This window comes from Seriola dumerili, unplaced genomic scaffold (genome assembly GCF_002260705.1).
Source record: "Seriola dumerili isolate Sdu_G_001 unplaced genomic scaffold, Sdu_1.0 BDQW01000149.1, whole genome shotgun sequence".
Taxonomy (NCBI): domain Eukaryota; kingdom Metazoa; phylum Chordata; class Actinopteri; order Carangiformes; family Carangidae; genus Seriola; species Seriola dumerili.
Window position 1 is genome coordinate 190,037 of NW_019174404.1, and position 19,260 is coordinate 209,296.

The 19,260-nt window shown below is 42.4% G+C and overlaps 1 protein-coding gene across 1 annotated transcript in view; it reads right to left on the reverse strand.

The window, feature by feature from the left end:
* Positions 1-417: 417 nt before the first annotated feature.
* The window catches only part of galnt16 (polypeptide N-acetylgalactosaminyltransferase 16), a 36,859-nt gene continuing 18,016 nt past the window's right edge, over positions 418-19,260 (reverse strand). Inside the window, exons 6-15 of the mRNA XM_022751102.1 lie at positions 16,899-17,020; positions 10,486-10,573; positions 10,056-10,140; positions 9,105-9,208; positions 7,877-8,003; positions 6,669-6,761; positions 6,227-6,310; positions 5,421-5,547; positions 4,360-4,476; positions 418-1,347 (exon numbers count right to left, since the gene is read on the reverse strand). Of these exons, the coding sequence (XP_022606823.1) occupies positions 1,204-1,347; positions 4,360-4,476; positions 5,421-5,547; positions 6,227-6,310; positions 6,669-6,761; positions 7,877-8,003; positions 9,105-9,208; positions 10,056-10,140; positions 10,486-10,573; positions 16,899-17,020 (1,091 nt within the window). The 3' untranslated portion in view covers positions 418-1,203. The remainder of the gene's footprint in view (positions 1,348-4,359; positions 4,477-5,420; positions 5,548-6,226; positions 6,311-6,668; positions 6,762-7,876; positions 8,004-9,104; positions 9,209-10,055; positions 10,141-10,485; positions 10,574-16,898; positions 17,021-19,260) is intronic.

A 19,260-nucleotide genomic window follows, 5' to 3' on the forward strand; every position in this document is an offset into this window, starting at 1 on the left:
CGCTCTGTAACTGGTTTCAGACTTATCCTGCTGTGGCGTGAAGTTTTGGATAAGTGAAAGTAAAATAAAAAATAAAAAGTCAGGGATTAACCTGTGAATCATTAATATTGATCCGCTGGAGAGCATCAAGGTTTGTGCCAAAGTCCATGGTAATTAATACAGATGTTGAAATATTTCACTCACAGACTAACCTGCTGACACTACCGGCATCTGAACTGCACTGTTAAAATACTAATGCTTGTTTGAAACATGTTTAATAGATGTCTCACACTTTAAAGTTTTTTGTTGCGGGTCAGAATTTCCTGTATTTGTATTATTTAGTAGAATTTACAAAGTGACTCCTCGTGTCTTTGTTGTGGTTTTTGATGCGGAGATGATTTCTGTAGATTCAAGACCAAAACAGCACAATCGTTTCTTTGTTACCACATTTTATTTTTCAAACAACATATAGAGTACTTTACACAAAAACCAAGCCATTATCTGCTTCAAATATTTACATAAAACTTTGTAGAGAGACAGAAAAAAACAAAAAAAAAAAACATTCTTTGGGTCTGACCATGCAAAACAATAAATAATGTTCCTGACGGCGCTCTGCATGGTGCTTTCAAGACTGCTATTCAGCAATAAAAATAAAAAACAAAGCTTCAGATTTTAGTTGGCGATACATAAAGCTGCCCTGGTCCACACAGTCATCAGACATGCCTCGACCTAAGACTAGGCAACAAGACAAGCAGGGACTTTGACTCAGAGTAGGTCAGGTGCACCTCAACACATTTGCCACAGCACAGTATGCACTCGTTTGTTCTGAGGCAATCCACACTATTCCAATTTTAAGCAAAGTGTTGACCAGGATAGATAAGAGAAATTAAAAAGTGAGATGTGCAACAGTTTTCAGTGAAAAGCTTAAGATTACGTAGAAGAACTGCAGCATCCTGGAAGGACGAAGCACTGTACACGAAGGACCTCAGATGTTTTGCTCAGCAAGGCCTTAAAATGTCGTCAGCGACGCTCTCGTCACCGAGACACAACGAGCGGGAGCTTGAAGTTGACATTACAAAAGTACAGTTCTCACTCCTTTCACCCCTCAGCAAGGCGACAGACAGTGTGCAGATGTGATCCCCCGAGCCCTCCTCCCGAAGGCCCGGGTCCAGAATCTGCTCCTCTCCTCCCTCTTCCTCCCTCTTCCTCCCCATCAGCGGTGGCTCAGGTGATAACTTGTGGCTCCCAGGTCTGGCTGGCCATCTGGGGGCGACACTGTGTGATGACTGGGGGACCCGTCGGGGTGTTGCTGTCCAGACAGAGGCCGCTGACCATGTGCTGCAGAGCCGTGCCTTTTGGTTTCCACTTCTGCAGCGAGAGGGAGAGAGGGAGAGAGGGAGAGAGAGAGAGAGAGAGAGAGAGAGAGAAGAAAAAACGGAAAAAACATCGATTCATCTCTGTCGTTCAGTTTTAGAGAAAGCACACACGTCCTCATGCGTCCTGTGTTGTGTAATATTCCCTGCACATGAATGATGTATATCAGCACCGGAGGTTCATGTTAGAAGTGAGTAATGGACTGAGTCAGACCTGGATTACAGTGATCAGACCAATGATTGACCGCCTCTACTCACAGTGGAAAAATCAAAGTAAAAGCAGGCTGCAGTGCACGGCAGCCTGCCACCCCACAACACAAGAAACTATTTGTTTTTGCTGATAAACGTCCTGTGTGTGCTCCATTAGTTCCTGAGATCAGCAGCGCTGGAGTGTAACTTACAGGGGCAAATAAAAAAGAAATGTGATGCACTGCGACTAATTACCTAGTAGTATTTAAACTTAATTAATCCAATTACGTAAAACGCTTTTAATCTAATAATATAATATATAACAGTGAACCACTCGCAGGGGCCGTTTTTCTGTGTTATGTAAACTTTTATTTTGACTTATAAAGTATATACGTACATGTAGGTGAAGGTGTCTGTGTTAGAGTCTAGTGAAATTTATTTTTACATAAACACAATATACAAACAATAATATATTGTTTGTAATAATATCTGACTAATCTATGCATCGAGCTCCAGTCTGTACGTGAATATTTGTCTGTACATAACATATCATATATAATAGTTGCATTTTTTAAATGTGCAAACTAATAAGTAATTAATATTTGTGATTAAGTGTCCAGCTCTCAGTATGATGCAACATAATTTAACAGCACTATATCCACTCTATCCAACAAACACTGGACATTATAACCTTCATGAGGGATTCACTGCAGGACTGTAAACCTGAATACAGAACATAATCCATACAATATCAAGAGGTATATTTAACTGTAGGATAGAGCTTATTACCAATTCATATTATCACCCTTGCTGCAAAAATTGGTGTGAAAAAGCCGTTGTAATTCTTTATTTTTATCTAGCTGTACTTTCTGCTAATGTCTATCAGTGGTTATCGTTGAATCAGTTAATCCTTCACCCTTCCCCACAATCAATCACAGCGCACTCCGATAAGGCGGATTCAGACATGTCATTTAATTTCACTTCTTTCTTACCAACGCACCAGATTAGTTTTTGTCTTGTGATGTTTTTTTGTAGTTTTTTTAATCTCCATAAAAGTGTGTGTAAAAGCGCCGGAGCGAGTTTGGCAAAAGAAACCTTTAGAACAAGAGTAAGAGAGAGTGAGAGAGTGTGTCCCTCATAAACAGGCAGTCTATAAATCAGCTGATATTAGTGGTTTGCTCATTAGCTCGCTGATTAAATAGTTGGAGCAGCAGCAGAGCAACAGAGTGCCACGTACAGATGTCTTGAGCAACGTGGAGGCGGATCATCAAAGTGCGGTGGTGAACGAGGGGTTAACCTTAAAATCCCAGAGGGGTGTGTCTGTGTGTGTGTGTGTGTGTGTGTGTGTGGTGTAACTGTGCAGAGAGGGAGGGAATGAAAATGTAACAGTCGAGTTTTAAAAGCTTGAAATATTATATACAACAGTAAATGTGTAATAAAGCTGCAGAGAGAGAAAAGATTCAGAGCCAGTTTTCTGTCTTGAAATGCAGCTCGTTCACGCCAAAGACTTTCCAAGTATTTCATTCTGTTTATTGTTGCTGGACGAGCCTCTAGAGCAGCTTTTAGACCAGGATCGGACAAAGCATCACCAGTAAAACCCAAACTAATGAAATTCTTCCAGGATTAAACTAAGAAATTATTTACAAAAAAACAAAAAAACACTCAATAAAAAAATTTATGCAGAGAAAATGAAATGTTGCAAAACTTACAGGGAAAACCCTCTCATTATACTGATGTCATGAAAGCTCGATATTTCTAACATCTGTCAATAATCTGTTTTGGTTTAATGATGAAATGTGACACATATTAACATTTAAAAAAAAAAAAAGGCACCACAAATCTGTTGTTGCTCCCAGAGTTAAACGCTTCAGTGCTCTTTCATTTAGACAGCAAAGTCAGAAACAAGAAAGAGCGCAAGTAACTTTTTCCTTTCTATGGGATTAAACACTGAGGACAAAGGAGCCAAATGTCTCCCACAGCACAAACTGATTGCTTGTTAATCTCCCAGTGAACTCTCGGAGGACTGCAGCGGGCCTGCAGAGAGATGAGAGGATGGTCTGGCAGGAGTCCCGCACACTCACACACATGGTTCAAGTTAATAACTCCCTTCTGCGATGTCGTAAATCAACCGCGCGGCCAACGCGGGGTCCACACGGGATGCGAGTGTTCGACATTCACAAAGGGCAGAAACGAGAGAGGAACAGGGTGGGGTCTGGAGTTATGGGAGCGCTTGTTCTACGAGCATCTACGAATTGGACTTCTCTTCCTTCGGACAGGGAGCTGTACCAATCGGGCCGCTCGGATCGCGTCAGCCTCCCGGCAGCTCAGCATCTGTCACGGAACCACCTCTTATCTCCAGATCGACTCAGATCGGTCCGAGTTCAGCGCTGTGAGTGGATGGTTCCACTATACTAACCTAAGACCTTCTGTTAACATGACTGATAGTGGAAGATTAAAGCCTGGAGTCCTGTTTCTGCTGTTAATCCTTAGTTTAACCCTTCGTTTACCTCATAACTACACAAATGTCACTACTATAAAACACAGTAGCTACAGATGTCAGAGAGGAAACTTCACTGTTAACTAGGTCTGAAATGATGCACTTCGCCTTCTATAAGTAAACTTATTTTATTTTAATGATTTATTATTTAATTTATTATTCTATTGTTATTTCTTCTCCTTTTACATTCATGTTATTAATGTTTTTCATTTTACATCAGTGTTTTGTTTTCATGTGAAGCCCTTGGTGCATGAAAGGTTGCAGGTGCTCTACAAATAAAGTTTATTATTATTATTATTGTCATTACTACGTTCTTCTTACCTGTCTGGGCTCTTTTGTGTTGCAGGGCTCCATCTTGACCTTTGACCCCGCTGTGAAGGCTGAAATGGCCAAGCAGAGGTCCTGCTGTCGGATCAGCGGCTCTATCAGCTCCCACCTCTGGAAAACACAGAGGAAAACACACAGGACACATACTGAGATTTTCAGAGGAACTTTTTTTTTTTTCTTTTATAATGCACAAATATCACATCTGACATAACAACCTTTCAGTTCACAATTAATCACAATAATTGATTTCCATACTGCACAGCAATCCAACAGGTTTGTGTAAACACTGGCACCAAGGCAGTTAACTTTACTGCATTGCATATTTGCACTGCTATCAATCAGAAAACCAAAATGTCTCTGTCCAGCTGATTTAAAGAGATGCAGTCTGAAATGAAGGAACTCGCTTGGATTTGCTTCCTGGAAAGAAAAGAGCTTTTCCAAGATTCTCTCACATTCACTGGCCTGAGCCACGTTTCCTCGTCGCTGATGTACTCCTGAATCTTTTTGTATCACTTGCCTGTTTTTTATCTGAACCGCAGAGTAGAGGTGTCGACCGAACGACTAATAATAACTGTGATGAAGTTGAGGGTAAAATCGCAGCAGTGATAAATGTTGACTAATGTGACCAAACTTAAATTAAGGTTTTAGCACGTTCTTCCTTATTTAGCATATGTTTCTCAGCTCTGTAACCCAGCAACAGACCAGGTTTTCTTTCACCTTGGCAACAGGATACGAAGCTTGAGATGAACATGTTGATAAATATGTCGTATTTTCCAAAAGGAAAAACACAACATGATGAAGGCATCTCATATCAGAGCCATTTATGTTCCTTCATTTGTCTTAAAAGAACATTGCTAAGTCACGCAGTCATTGCATTTTCTACACCTCTAAGGATCCATGTAATCGTCCCTGCGGCTTCTATATCCTCACATCAGCGCGTTAATTGTTAACACGCCCGCATGTCTGCGTCATCAGGTCAAATTCCTGCACATTTATTGTATTTAAAAGCAATTAATTCAGACTTTAAGAGCAGGGAGTCTCCTGAGAGTCCGGACCTGTGATGGTGGCCTGTTGGCGCCGATGCCCCTGCACTCCGCCAGGCCCAGGATGTCGGTCCCACGGGTCTCCAGACACAAACCGCCTTGTTTGAGCACACTGGACACCGCCTCCTGCTCGGGGACCCTGAGGGACGCGTTCACAGAGAGGAGAGAGGTCGGCGAAAGGTCGTGTTACGACAGCAGAGAACATTTGGATTGAACTGACTATTCGCCCTGTTGAGTAACTGAATCACACCACCACAGAGTAATCTGCCTTATTACAACATGTGCGATTACGATTTGAGAAACCAGTTATCTGGAAAGGAGCCACAGGTCCAGCTGGAGAGGTGGGGGCTTTCTCTTGAGAAACAAGCTGGTGGGACACACACTGATAAACCATCAAGAGATTCCCATCCAAATCAGATACAGACCCCGCTGTATATTTAGATTACTGGCTCTGAACTTGAGGGTCATGGCACCCCGAGGGGTTTCAAGATTATTTTGTGCTGGGGAAAAAAGAAAAAAGAAAAGAAATCCCTGGTGCATTTCTTATTGTGTCTTTTTTTTTTTTTTGATATGAAATGATGGTTGAAAGTGATTTCTGCCTCATTTCTGGCTCTTGGCCTCCTCCAATAATCAATCAAAACAAACACAGGTGAACAAACTTTTCAAGTATTTTCCATTTGTTGGTTTTTAATGGCGTTTGGAAGAAAACCTTGGTTCTCTTTGGTGTTACATAACAGACAGCACAACTAGAATATTAAGATTTTCATTAGGCCCACAGGTGAGACATGAGACAACCTGCATACGGCGACGTGTCGTACCTCAGCTCGGGATAGACGTTCTCCATGTACCAGCGGAAAGGTTTGCAGTTCAGCTTCCGCCGCAGGGTCAAACGGTCGGCGATGCTGCGCGAAACAAAAGGTGCGATGTCGAGACGAAGGGGGGAAAAGTAGGGATGAGAAAGACATTTAAAAGTTAGAGCTAAATCCAAACAGGAAACTAGAGCGTGTGGAGCCCAGAGGACGACAATCAGCAGCTTGGTGAAGAAAAACTCAGCTACAAACTCAGCTAATGGGGATTTTACTAACAGCAGTGTTAAACCAGCAACAACTCATTTCTGCTAATCAGGGCTTTTTGTTGTAATCCACAAACACAGCAGTGGCTTTCATGCAAATGCGCTGGTCCACGCATGCAAACGTCACTGCAGCTAGTGAGCCGCTGCCTCCGTAACACACTGAGAGAGACGAGGATGAAGGTACAAACCTCCCGAAAGCCTTGCCCTGGGCCGACGGCCTGGCAGAGTAGTAGTACTGTTTATACTCGTCCATCCACACCTCGGCAGCCCGCCGGGTGTTCCTGCACGGACACAGACACAACACCTGCTCAGACAAACAGTAATGACAGAGCTGCTGGCATTCCTGCAGCCAAAATCTAATGGCAAGTGTCGCAGACACAGACGCCCTCAGACGCCAGAGAAGCCAATAAACAACCAAAAAAAAAAAAAAGTTTCCATCAGGAATTTCATCATCCTTAAATTCCTGGTGTATTTGCAAGTGAAGACAAACAGGAAGATGAGATTTGAGGTTTTGGATTCTTTCAGAACACTTCAGCTTGTTTTCGACAGTGGAAGCACAAGATGTTTATACAAAAACTGCATCTATATTTTCAGCATCAGCTGATATACTGTGTTTATTATGTGTGTTCAGGGCAGAATGAAGCCTTTTAAAACTTTATTTTTCTTTATTTTATTTTGCATTTAATTTTGTTTCCTAAACTGATCATGAAGGCTAATAAGTAGTTAACAATCACTATACTGGTGCTAGGAGCACAGGGAGCAGGGTACCACTTCACAATCACACTAACCTCATAAAGGATTTATCTTACTATTATATCATTTATTTATCTTATTTATCTTATATCATCTTATATCAAATGATCAGATTCATACTTGTGTTGTCTAACTCGACACGCTATCAGCAGCCGTCCTCATGATAATCACAGGCGTTGATGTGACATGTGGTAACTCATTAATAAATGATGATGTGTTTTACACTTTACGATTATGATTTATTAAGTGTTGACAACCGAATGAATAACCTAACTGTAAATCATTTTGTAAGGGAAGTCTTACTGTGAAGTGGTGGCTAATAAAGTTGTATTGTCACTGTTGATCTTTCGACATCATTTCCTGTGAACGTTTCTCCCTCCAGAGAAGGTCAGATCTGGAGTTTAACAGTCAGTGTCCTGTTTTTAAATTACATAAGGTCTATAATGCCTTTTCTAAATCCCACTCGTTGCCACTTCTGGGTCAAAACGTGTGAAAAGTGTGAAATGTGTGAAATGTGTCCGCCGAGGCACTTAACTTGCAACATGCGACACTTCAGATTTTAAGCTTCTCTGCAGCTGGGAAATCGTTATGCAGTGTAACAACACAGGACGCCAGGTTTTCTCTCACAGATCGACCCACTCACTTAATGTAGGTGAGAGCGTTGCCTTCTGGGAAGTCGTACGGGTGTCGCTTCCTGAACACGTGACCCACGCGGCTACAGGGAAGAATCTCCAGACTTCCTCCACACATCCACACCCGGAAGGAAAGCTCTGCAGGGGAAGAGGGGTGGGGTGGGGGGGCGGAGATGATGAGGCAAAGAATGCAGACGTTACACCGTTTAACTTGCACCACCCCAGTTCCAGCCTGGTCTTGTTCACCTGCTTCATTTTTCATGCAGCACATCACTATAACCTGTTAATCAATACTATGAAAGCTGTTGTGGCCGAAGAGTTAACGCTCTGCTGCTGCCTTGTTTTAATTGCGAGGACACGTTTGTCCGCTCGACCTCCGCAGCATCCAAAAGGATCTGCAGTCGTCCGGAGTCAGACAGGCCGCGACACGACGGATTACTGGGGAATGGAGACACAGTCAACAGCAGCAGGAGGGAGGTGTGGCCATGACGACAGCATCACGTGACGACAAACAGCTAAACTAAAAGTTAAAGAACAAACACCCACGTCAAAAAAGAACCTGCTACCGCAGAGAAACCTAAATATATAAATGTATTTAAAACATAACAATCACAAAAAATATGATGTTTGTTCATTCGTATGATCTCAACAGAGAAAAAGATGATTTTGAGACTGAGAATGTTTCAAGGGAATTAAGACGTTAAAATTTCCACTTTTCCACTCTCCAATTTTGAACATTTCATTGTTATTTATGAGTTTAACTTCGTGACTCTTCAGTTGTGAGTTTCTCACATAAACAAACACTTTTCTTCACTCTTGAATAAACATATTTTTTTTCTTTGGTAAATGAATGATTTTTGTTCTTGTAAACACGAGACTCTTTATTAGTTTATGCTGAATGGGGAAAAACCATTATCCTTCTCATTGTGCACACTAATGGGGTGAATCCAGGTCAAACCCATTATCTCTCATGGATTTTCCTTTTAAAATAAGTGACCTGTGGCATGTCTAAGTTTAGAGACAACATATAGGAATCTGGTTCAGTTTTCCAATTCAGTGCTTTTTATCTCATCCTCCTATTTCCCATCTTCTAGCCTCTTATTTAAAGCAAAGCTCTTTTACAAAATGCCAAAGTATTAATTATTTAAAGATACTGCGAGTGGGATTTCTGCGGAGGATGATGAATAAAAAGTCATTATTCTGATTCAAGACAAAGTTCAAAATCATCAGTGAGCTCACCGAAGTTCTCCCCTCCCCAGATGTCCATGTGGGTGTCGTACTGGCCCAGGTGGTTGAACCAGCTCTTGTCCATGACGAAGATCCCGCCAGCGATGACGGGCGTCCTGCAGGGAGCGGAGGGAAGGAGTCAGCGAGGTTTTTAGGAGCCTGAAGACGGCACAGCTTTCTAACTCTGCAGATGAGTTTGACGTACTTCAATCCGAGTTATATATCCATGGAGAAAAACTACAGATCAAAGTAAGTAACTGAGTTTGGATTCCTATATTTCAGGATGTTATAAAGCAGCTGAATCCCGCCACGGGTAAAAGAATTTAATCTGTAAACAAGAGATATCACAAATGTTCCCACGTGACAGAAAATAAAAGACAGAAAAGGTTTTATATTGTTAAACAAGAAGAAATCCGCCAACTAACGACATGACTTGAACATAATTTGACCTTTTTGTCTTCGAGCATCACTGAAGGTCCCACTTCACAATAAGACTGGCCTTATAACGGATTTATGAACTTGCCAAATAATGAGACTGATTCTTCCCCCATCCATCTTCATGTTTCTTCATCTACTTTTTACAAACCGTTTATTTATCAGTTAAAAACATTTATAACTGGTAAAAGTGTGAAACACATCACCATTTATTAATCAGTTGCTATAAGGCTCCTTTTACCAGTTATACAAGGTAGTAAGCATTGATCAACTTGATCTTGCCAAATAGTGAGCCTGCATTAGTGTGTGAAAACTGTGTTACAATTTGTTCATAATTGTGTATTTATGAATAAAAAAATAAATCCTTTATAAGGGTGGTTTTATTGTGAAGTGGTTCCCAGTGTATTAATGAATGAATAATAATAATATTTCATACATATACATGATATACTGCACCATGTACACATGCACTGGATCCCTGCACCATGAAAGAGGAGGAAGAGGAGTGATGATGAGTAGCAGACGTACCTGATTGGCTGCGTGGGGTCACTCCTCGCCATTTTCTGCTCGATGGGAATCTGCTCCCATTTGAAATGGAGACTCCAGTCGAACCCTGACAAGAGAACGACAGTGAGACAGCGAGTCAAACCCGGCAGACATCAGTCCTGACGCAGCCGAGAAGACGACGAGAACGACCCCCACCGTTCAAACCCATCATGGCTACAAACACCGACAGGGAACCGTTGCTGTTGAATGAAAACTTTCTATCTTCACAAACTTTATATCCAGAGTGACTTCAATCAAAACTTTTAAAATTTGTTACTGGCTTCGAGTTGATCTGGCGAAGAACGGTGATGTCTCATCGAGGTATTTGTGAAACGGGGGTTTTCCTCGACGACAGCTGTGTGCTATTATCTGGTGCTGTTAGTGATTTGTTGTGTGTTTTTTGCGTCCTGACCTCCTCTCAGGTCCGCAGAGGCAGCCAAGTAGGCGAAGTTATCCAGGCTGATGACGTCAATGATGGGGCTGACCACACGCGTATGGTCCTGCACGGGAGGAGAAGACACATCACATCATCATCATCGAGACTCTCCACTGACGTGATTAAACGTGTCGCACTTGAACTCCTCAGAGTATTTCTGTGCTTCCCTTGCAAGGATGGAAGTCATAAAAGTTTTTAAAGTCAGCGTGTTTTATATTAGAATCCATTACATTTAAATCACAGACATATTTTCGGTATAAGAACATTAGAAAGTGGGTATGAAAATGAAAACATGTCGTGTAGAGATCACCAACAGAAATGCTCCCATCTAACCATCACAGTGGTTTCACTTGTATCTATCCTGCTGATGTCAAAAAGTCTTCTACAACAAACAACAAACAAACAGTGTAATATCACACACTGAACTCTCACTTCCTTCTTCAGAGAATGTTATATCACAACTTTTATCCTTTATAGCATCCTCTCCCTCTGTGCTGCAGATTAGATTTGACATCAATAAAAACACGACATGCAGAATAGTCATTGTAAGATGTAGTTAAATCTTGATGCACAGTTTCTGACTAACGATTAAAAGTGAACAAACGACGCAGCAAATAAAGAATATAAATGACAATTACTTGTTTTGCGCTGCTGTTTCCGCCTCGGGTGGATTTAACACCGAGTGAAACATTGACTCTTTATCAGAATAATTCTGTCTCTTTTATAAACTTCATTCACCGTTGGATTTTTCCGTGATAAATTTGACTTTGGACCAAGTAAAGAGATAAGAAAAAGGTACGACACGCTGTCTAAAGCCAGAACATTTCATCAAACAACGTTTTAATCAGATGAGAATCTTTCCCAGGATGTTGAAGTTCGGCAAATTAATCAAGTTGTCTTAGCGTGTGTCAAGAGAATAAATCAGTGCATACTGATGAATATTAAATATTGCACCACCCTGTGGGGGCAATGACTTCGTCTCCCGGTGGAATATGTGGCGAAATCCAGGCTTGATGATTAACTGCCTGAGGATCTTGTGGTTTTGATAAGCAGAGATGATTACTGGTAACAGAGCGCCGTTGTATGTTTGCAGTGTTTTTGTGTGTTCGGCTTATTAGAATAAAAATTAGAATAAAGAGAGAATGAAATAAATAAATGGCACCAGTTATTTGTGCAGAACACAGAGGGTTTTACCCACAGTTCATAGTGGACACGGACTCATGAGAAGTGAACTCTGAACCTCCTGCTGCACCAGCAACACGAACCCAGAGCGAACGCAGCAGAGCGAGGGAGCCGTTGATTGCTGATGAGTCTCTGCGTGTGAGCGTCGCCTGCATCTGTCCGCGAGAGCGCGTCTGTGCCAACGCCGCTGTTTGCCCATGAGGCATCGGTGCGACGGCTTCACATCGGGACGCCACAAATGACTGTTTCCAATTAGAGCTGTCCCTCTCTTCTGCTCACAATCTGAACCCAACCTGAACTTTGTGCTCATTGCACCAAAAAAAAAAAGTGCGGGGGAAGAGCGAGTGTGAAATGCCACTCTGCCAGAGAGCAATTTGGAAAGTGATGCTCTCAACAGCTTCAAGCAATAGACATTTATTGGGCTTTTAATGAGGCTGTGTGATTTTCGTAATGTGTGAGGAGGCTGCACTTCCAAAGTGGATGTCATCGATGATCTCTGGATATCTCTGCTCTCTTTTCCTCTTTTGTTCTTTTCTGTGTTTGAATCTATTACAGAGTGAGAGTGCTGTGATTTTTTTTTTTGATAAAATAATTTAAGCTTATTTCTTTTTGTATAAATATATATATAAATATATAGCTGTGGAAAACAGCTCTGATTTATATGAAAAGTAGAGAATTAAAAAGCTTTATCTGTGACTCGACATGAGTTTCTCCACACGACGTGCGACATGTGGAGATCTCTGTCCCTTTGCTTCATCACCCAGTAATGTCACATCAGTGTCTGAGTAATAGAGCAACAGAGGACACACTGTCCAGCTGGGGTTAAAGGTCAAGAGCCAGGCTTCTGTTCCTCTGCCTTGAATCATGTTCCTCTGCTGCTCGTGCTTATACCGCCTACACCATGTGGAGATATAGTATTCTGCCGCTGGTGGTGCCGATCACACGTTTGACTTCACAGAAACAAGGCAGCAGTGGATGAGGTTAAAATCTCAACACTTGTTATCTTGAGTGATTAAGAATGAAACTGGTCAATCAATACAATCAATTAAAAATGCAACAGATCTGTAGTACTGCAAGTGATCAGCCTAATTTACTAAATTAACAATCATCTCAATTTATTTCTTAAGATATTTAGTGTTTATATCAGCTCTGTCTATAATGACGCACCTTTCTTTATCCTGTTCCCTCTGTGCAAAGAGATAATTGATAAAAAAAACGGCACAACATGTGAGTAAAATCGTAAATAAACGTGTAATAAATGCCTAAAATGCATTTATAAAGTGTTGTCTGTCTCTCTGCTCTGAAGCCTTGTAGCTCCGCCTCTGAGTCAGGTGCGATCTCGCCAGAATATGAAACCGAGAGTGGAGAGTTCACAGACTTTTAACAACATTTAAACCACATATCTACATTGTAGATATTGATAGAAACATCCGTCGACCTCAGAGGGTTAATATAGAGCTGTACATTGGTATTAGTATTGTACTGAGGTATTTCTACTAAACCGGGGTATTTTAATCCTCTGCCACTTCCGCATTCACAAACTATCCAGACCCCGTCACAATGTCGCAGCCTCATGCTGAAATCGTTTAAATCTGGGCTTCCCACCCTGATTGTCCGCGGCCTCCTGGTGAACCGTGATGGCACCGCAGGGGGTCCCTCACCATGCATTCAATAATGTAGTTTCACTGTGGGAATCATAATGTTTTGATTTCTTTTTTACTCCCCTTCCTTTTTCTTGTCCCCATCCACCGCTGTATTCCCAATAACAGACAGACTGTGTGGGATTCACCACGCCCAGAAACGGACACTGGTTTAAATGAATTGTTTCCCTCATTAATCTACACTCAGTGACCTGCGGCATAATGATAAAGCAAAACATGTAAAAAGGAAAAACTTAACATCACCCTGCATCAGTAATAATGAGTTAATAATAAAGCGACAGGCGCCTTTTGGGACTTTCACTACATTATACTGACTCAACTATAACTTTACTTGTAACAGAGAGTTTTTACATTGTGGTTCTGCTACTTCAACTCAAGTCAACGACTCGAGTGTTGACTCCGCCCCCCCCCCGGCCCACAGGCCTGTCTGACTGCAGTTAAAACAAACAGCTATTCACAGTGATACTGAATTCCTCTTCTTTCGCTCGTTTCATTGGCTCTCATGCTAACGTCGGCCTACGGAACGTTTTGGCTCCAGCTTTCACTTCATCAGAGAGACTTTCTGCTTCAAGAGAGAGATGTTCTCATCTGAAATGCTAATTGTTTTTTGGTCTATTAGACAAACGGTTCCCGCCCTGGAGTCGGGTCCCAGGAGAAACATGAGAGGGCGACGGGGTTTGAAGATGAAAAAACATATTTTTATTGCACTTTGCTATCATCTGTGATTTTCTTTCTTGTGAATTAGGTTGATGTTGGTGACGAGAGGGTCGACAAGACGGAAAGGTTTTGTCATGAGAACAACAGGGAGGGGACAAACATATAACAAACAGGAGGGAAAAAAAGGGGGGAGAACCAACAGATATGAGGTCATAGGATGATCAATAAGTCTTATAAAGGATCCGCCTCACTGGCTAAATAAAAAAACATTTTTCCATCCTTTTTCTCCCAATTCTTTTTGGAGTCAGTCATCTTTTCTAGAAGATTCTATATAGACTCTATAATCTATAATGTTTGACAACACTGATCAGGAGTTTTCAGGAGACAGGTGTCTCGGTCCGTCAGGAGCGTGTCCGAGACAGAACGTTACATTGATATTAAAACCCTGAGTTTTTCAGATAGTTGTTGCTCCATCCTTCCAGAAAGAGCGGACAGAAGCTACTGTGAGTGTTCAGTGTGTAACTGAGGGAGCAGATTACCTTCAGCACATTACAGTTATTCTCTGTGGTGTACGGAAGGTATTAAATATCACCTCAACCCAAAGACCACAGCAGAGGGAGTGAATATTACAGGCTGTATCTTCAGCTGTAATCCCTCAACATGTGTGAGCGGAGAGCTCATTATTGGCACTTAATTACTAATTAACTTCAAAGCTTTTTTTCAGTTGCTGTTTTAATGAAAAGCATCGTTAAAGAACAGACTGGACGGTGACCCCCCCCCCCATCAGCACTCCTGCTCCCGGAGGCCTTTATGAACACGAGCCTGTGGCGGCGGGAGGATGAATGAATCCAGGCCCGAGGAGCCGTTACCGCTGAGCCCTGCGCTCTCATGACCGCCGGACCAAGAGACTGTAATACAAGCCGGATGATTCAGAGCCGGGGATGAGTGTACGGAAAGACAATGTGCACACACTCACTCGCAGCGTGTAGAGGCTCCTGAATAAAACATTGAGATTTTCTGAATATGTGGTTTGAATATGAGTTTTGTTGCATGCAGAGTTTCTGAATGAGTTCAGGTTGTTTTCTGGTTTGTTTACTTTCTGAACAAACTGCAGATCCTGTCCTTCAGCAAGGTGACTGCTCACTTTTTACACTGCGAGTAAATACCTCGACTTTTAAAGGAACAGTTCGGCAATTTGAGTCACTTCTTTTCTTGCAGAGCGTTAGATGAGAAGTATCGAACGACAGCACTCTCATGTCCGTACACTGAAACATGAAGCTACTTTCATTAGAGCAGTGGTTCCCTCCTTGCAATACCCTCACGGCCCACCAGGGGGGCGCGGCCCCACGGGTTGGGAACCACCACATTAGATGGTTAACTTTGCTTCGCATGAAGGCTGGAAAAAGGGGGAAACAGCTGTATCTGAAGGGAACAAAATCCACCGACTAAAACCTGTAAATCACATTATATCTTCTGTTTTTTCATCTGTACATGAACCTGTGTGAAACAGCAAACTTCTCTTTTGGCTCTTCAGGTTGTGTTTGAATAAAACGACATAATGTGTTAGTTAGTCAGCTTTAAAGGTGCTAATAGGCTAAATTACCTTCAGACAGAGCCCAGTCTTTATGCTAAGCTAAGCTAAGCTAAGATAACCAGCTGCTGGTTCCAGCTACAGAGAGTGGTATCAGTCTTCTCAGCTAACGCTCAGCAGACTGTTGAACTATTTCTATGATTAAAAGGCAGAGTTGAGTGAAGTGTTTTTTTGTGTGTTGACAGAACTTCCAGTGAATCGAGGTGGTGGATACAGATGCAGCGCCGCCTTGAAACCAGAGCGGAAAAGGGAGTGGGCGAAGTAATGAGGCGCATTGGAAGCAGCTCGGTCTTCAGAGTCAGACTCATGAGAGGAGACGCGATCACTGAGAGAAATATGAGATGAAACAGTTCCCGATGCAGAGTCGACGGGAGTGTTCGGCCGAGTGTGATGGGAGATTGGCAGCAGACTTGGGGGGAGCAGCTGTGCTGGTTAGAGCCCAGTTGCAGGTTCATAATGTCAGGGGAGGGAGGAGAGAGCCAGCAACGCTCTATCAGTCATTACTGAGTGATTCAGCTCTCTTTCCACAGCTACATCTCTCTTTATCAAAACGCCAGACCCTCATGTCTCAGTAAGTGCTCACAGTTCACTTAAGTGTCCGTGGATGCATGTGTTTACATGACACTGGTAGAGAAGAGCAGAAAGTGAGGGCTGACAGCCAAAAACCCCCCCCCCCCTCCCCCCGATGATGAAGAGTGGCTGGTTTTGCATTTCATCCTGTGCACATTTGAACAAACATTCATGTATGGATGCGGTGCTTCGGTGTCCCTGGTGCGCTGCATGACTTAATTTGTTAGGATGCGGTGAATTGGGAGAATCTTCCCACCGCATTAGGAATCAGAAAAGAGCCCAGCATGCAGCATGGAGCCGGAGCCAACGCTGTCACTATGCGCAACACAAACCACGGCTGCGACACAAAACAGACCACCTAATCTAGTGAGACGCTCCAGCGTCAAGTGGAAAACACATCGGTCGGGAAAATGGCACCGTGCTCTTTCCAGCAGTGGCGAAGCGGAGTGTGACATCTGGTCTACAATGACTTAAATCTGAGCTGAACAAATTGAGTGTTTATTTAACAATACGCCATGCCAACGTATTACATCATGGCCAATAAAATCTGCCCTGAAAGGAGCAAATTCCCCTGAAGCGTTACATCACAGGGGCAAAAAGAAAAAAGAAAAAGCAAATGTTCCACTTCCAAAATGTGTGTGTGTGTGTGTGTGTGTGTGTGTGTGTGAGTGAATGAGCTGCATGCAATAAGAGTCTAATTGGAGAGTGTGAATGACGGCAGACTGTACCTCCTTCACTCGCTGGATCATCGGCTGCAGCCAGTCGGCGTTGACCTCGCAGTGGCTGTCCAGGAAGGTCAAGATGGAGGCAGAGGCCGTGTTGGCTCCTCGCACACGCGATCGGATCAGACCTGAGGGGAAGCACAGGGCGGGAATGACACTGAAGTCTGAAACCAGCGTTGGATCTCACTCGATGCCAACAGGGAGGGAGTCGCCTGATGTTGAAAAGGAAAATGCCGCCGTGAAACCAAAGCACGTTTTCTGGGTCACTGTTAAAGTTGCACTCCGCTGCTTTAACACGTCATAGTGAAGACCTTTTGTAAACGATGACGCTCCCTGATTGGCTCTCATCAGCCTGGACTACCAGTGGTGAATACAACATGGATAATGAATTACAAGTATTAACTGACCTTGTCGTCTTTGCTAGCAGCTGTTGTTCAGTTAAATCCTGTATTTTAACACTGCAGCTGTTTTTGTTCTTGCTCGTTCGTAGTATTTTTTGCATCTAATCAACTGCAGAGGAGGCAAATCTGCTTCCTGTTGACACCAGCTCATGCACGCCCGGTGTACATGAATGCTCAGGACAGAGATCTTTATCGTTTCATTAAAATGAAAAGGTAGTGGACGTAGTCTGAAACTGAAATCATTGGTCACTCTTTATTTTCATCCATTTCTTCACCAAACTTCCCTGAACCACTTACAATGCTCAGCTTTTGACCGGGTCCTCCACAAGATCTCACACTGATCTAGATTTCTTTACTCCGGTTCTCCATCAAATTCACAACTCAACTTCAGATCCTTGTGATAACTTACAGAGCTCATTTTTACTCTTCTTTAATTTGCATTTTATTTCTGCGACCTTTATTCTTTGTGACGTTAAACTCTGTAAATAAACTCACAGTTCAACTCACTTCGCTTGAATCATCTCATCCTCGATTTGGAGACTCCACTTTTATGACCATTACAAATTAGCTGTGAGAGTTTGAAAGTTTATGGGCATGTGGAGTCTATCAAGCTATCAATTAAAAAAGAAAAAAGAAAAAATGAACCAGAGACATTGTGTTTTTTATTCCACCTATTCTTTTTCCTGAGCCTACATTACTCACAGTGTAACGCTCCAGCCAACAGTGTGGTAACTCCACACCCCCAGATTCATTTTTATATATATACTCACTGTCAGTTCCACCTCACACAGTTTTAAGACTTTTTTTTAATCCTACACAGTTTATCAGATTTTGTACAACTCCCTCTGGAGCCACAAAGGCTTTTATACAACTTCTCCCACATGCGCAGTACGTGACCCGAGACCTGTAAACACACTGTGATGTGTAAGATTGACGGAGTATCTTCTAATGTTGGGCTGAGCTTATGTATTTTTGTAATTTGACCAATATTAGGAACTAAAATTCAGGATATTTCAACCTCCTTATATATAAAACCAAGTCCAGTACTAAACAGCTGGAGCTCTGCTTTAAAAGTGTTGATTGACGCTGCCCACCCGCCCGTGCGTCGCCTTGTCTACTTCTAAGTTGACTGTCGTTTCCTGTTTCAGCAGCAGCATGTGAACAGGTAAGAGCTTGTCACTTCAGGTAAGGATCTCGTGTACAGGTGGAGGGAATGATGATGAAAGTTTTTCCAGACGGCTGCTTTGCATTCCAGCGCGCTGAGGCAACGTGTTGACAGACACGTCGGCCTCTCTGCCTCCTCTGTAATACATTCATCCTTCTTTATTATCGTTGAAAAACAGAAAGAAACTGCTGATATTTGATTCCGAGACACTGACATCATGTTTACAAGTGATGCTTTTAAATGGCTGAAGACGTTTTCTGCCGTCAAACTCAATTCAAACTGTAATCCGAGAGGTTATCGGAGGTCAGACTGGCTCTGTTTAGTCTGCAGAACAAAGCAAATGCGAAGAAGCTCTCCAGTGTGTTTGTCCGGAACAATTTGAAGACCTCTCTCATTGAAGTTATTAATCTGTTGAGAAGCAATCATCTGTTTCTGAGATATTTATATCTGACTTCAGCTGGCAAAGCTACAAAACAACCGGCCTTTAGAGATGAAACCAGTTAATTGGATTAGTCTGGAGTAGATACCAATATGCGTCTTGCTTTTTGCCCTCGCAACTGCTCTCAATTACTTGTTAAAAAACAACAACAACAACAACAAAAAAGTGTTTATTTGGAGCCGAGGGTTGAATCTATTTTAAAGCAAATCAAGTTAAGAAAAGAAGGGGGGAGGGGCGGCAGCGAAGGTGTATTTCTGCATCAAAAGTTCGTCTACAATCACAGTAATTTGCATTTAACATAACACAGGGATCGTGGAGGAGGTTAATTGTCTTTGCACTTTATTTATTTATTTTTTTTTTGTT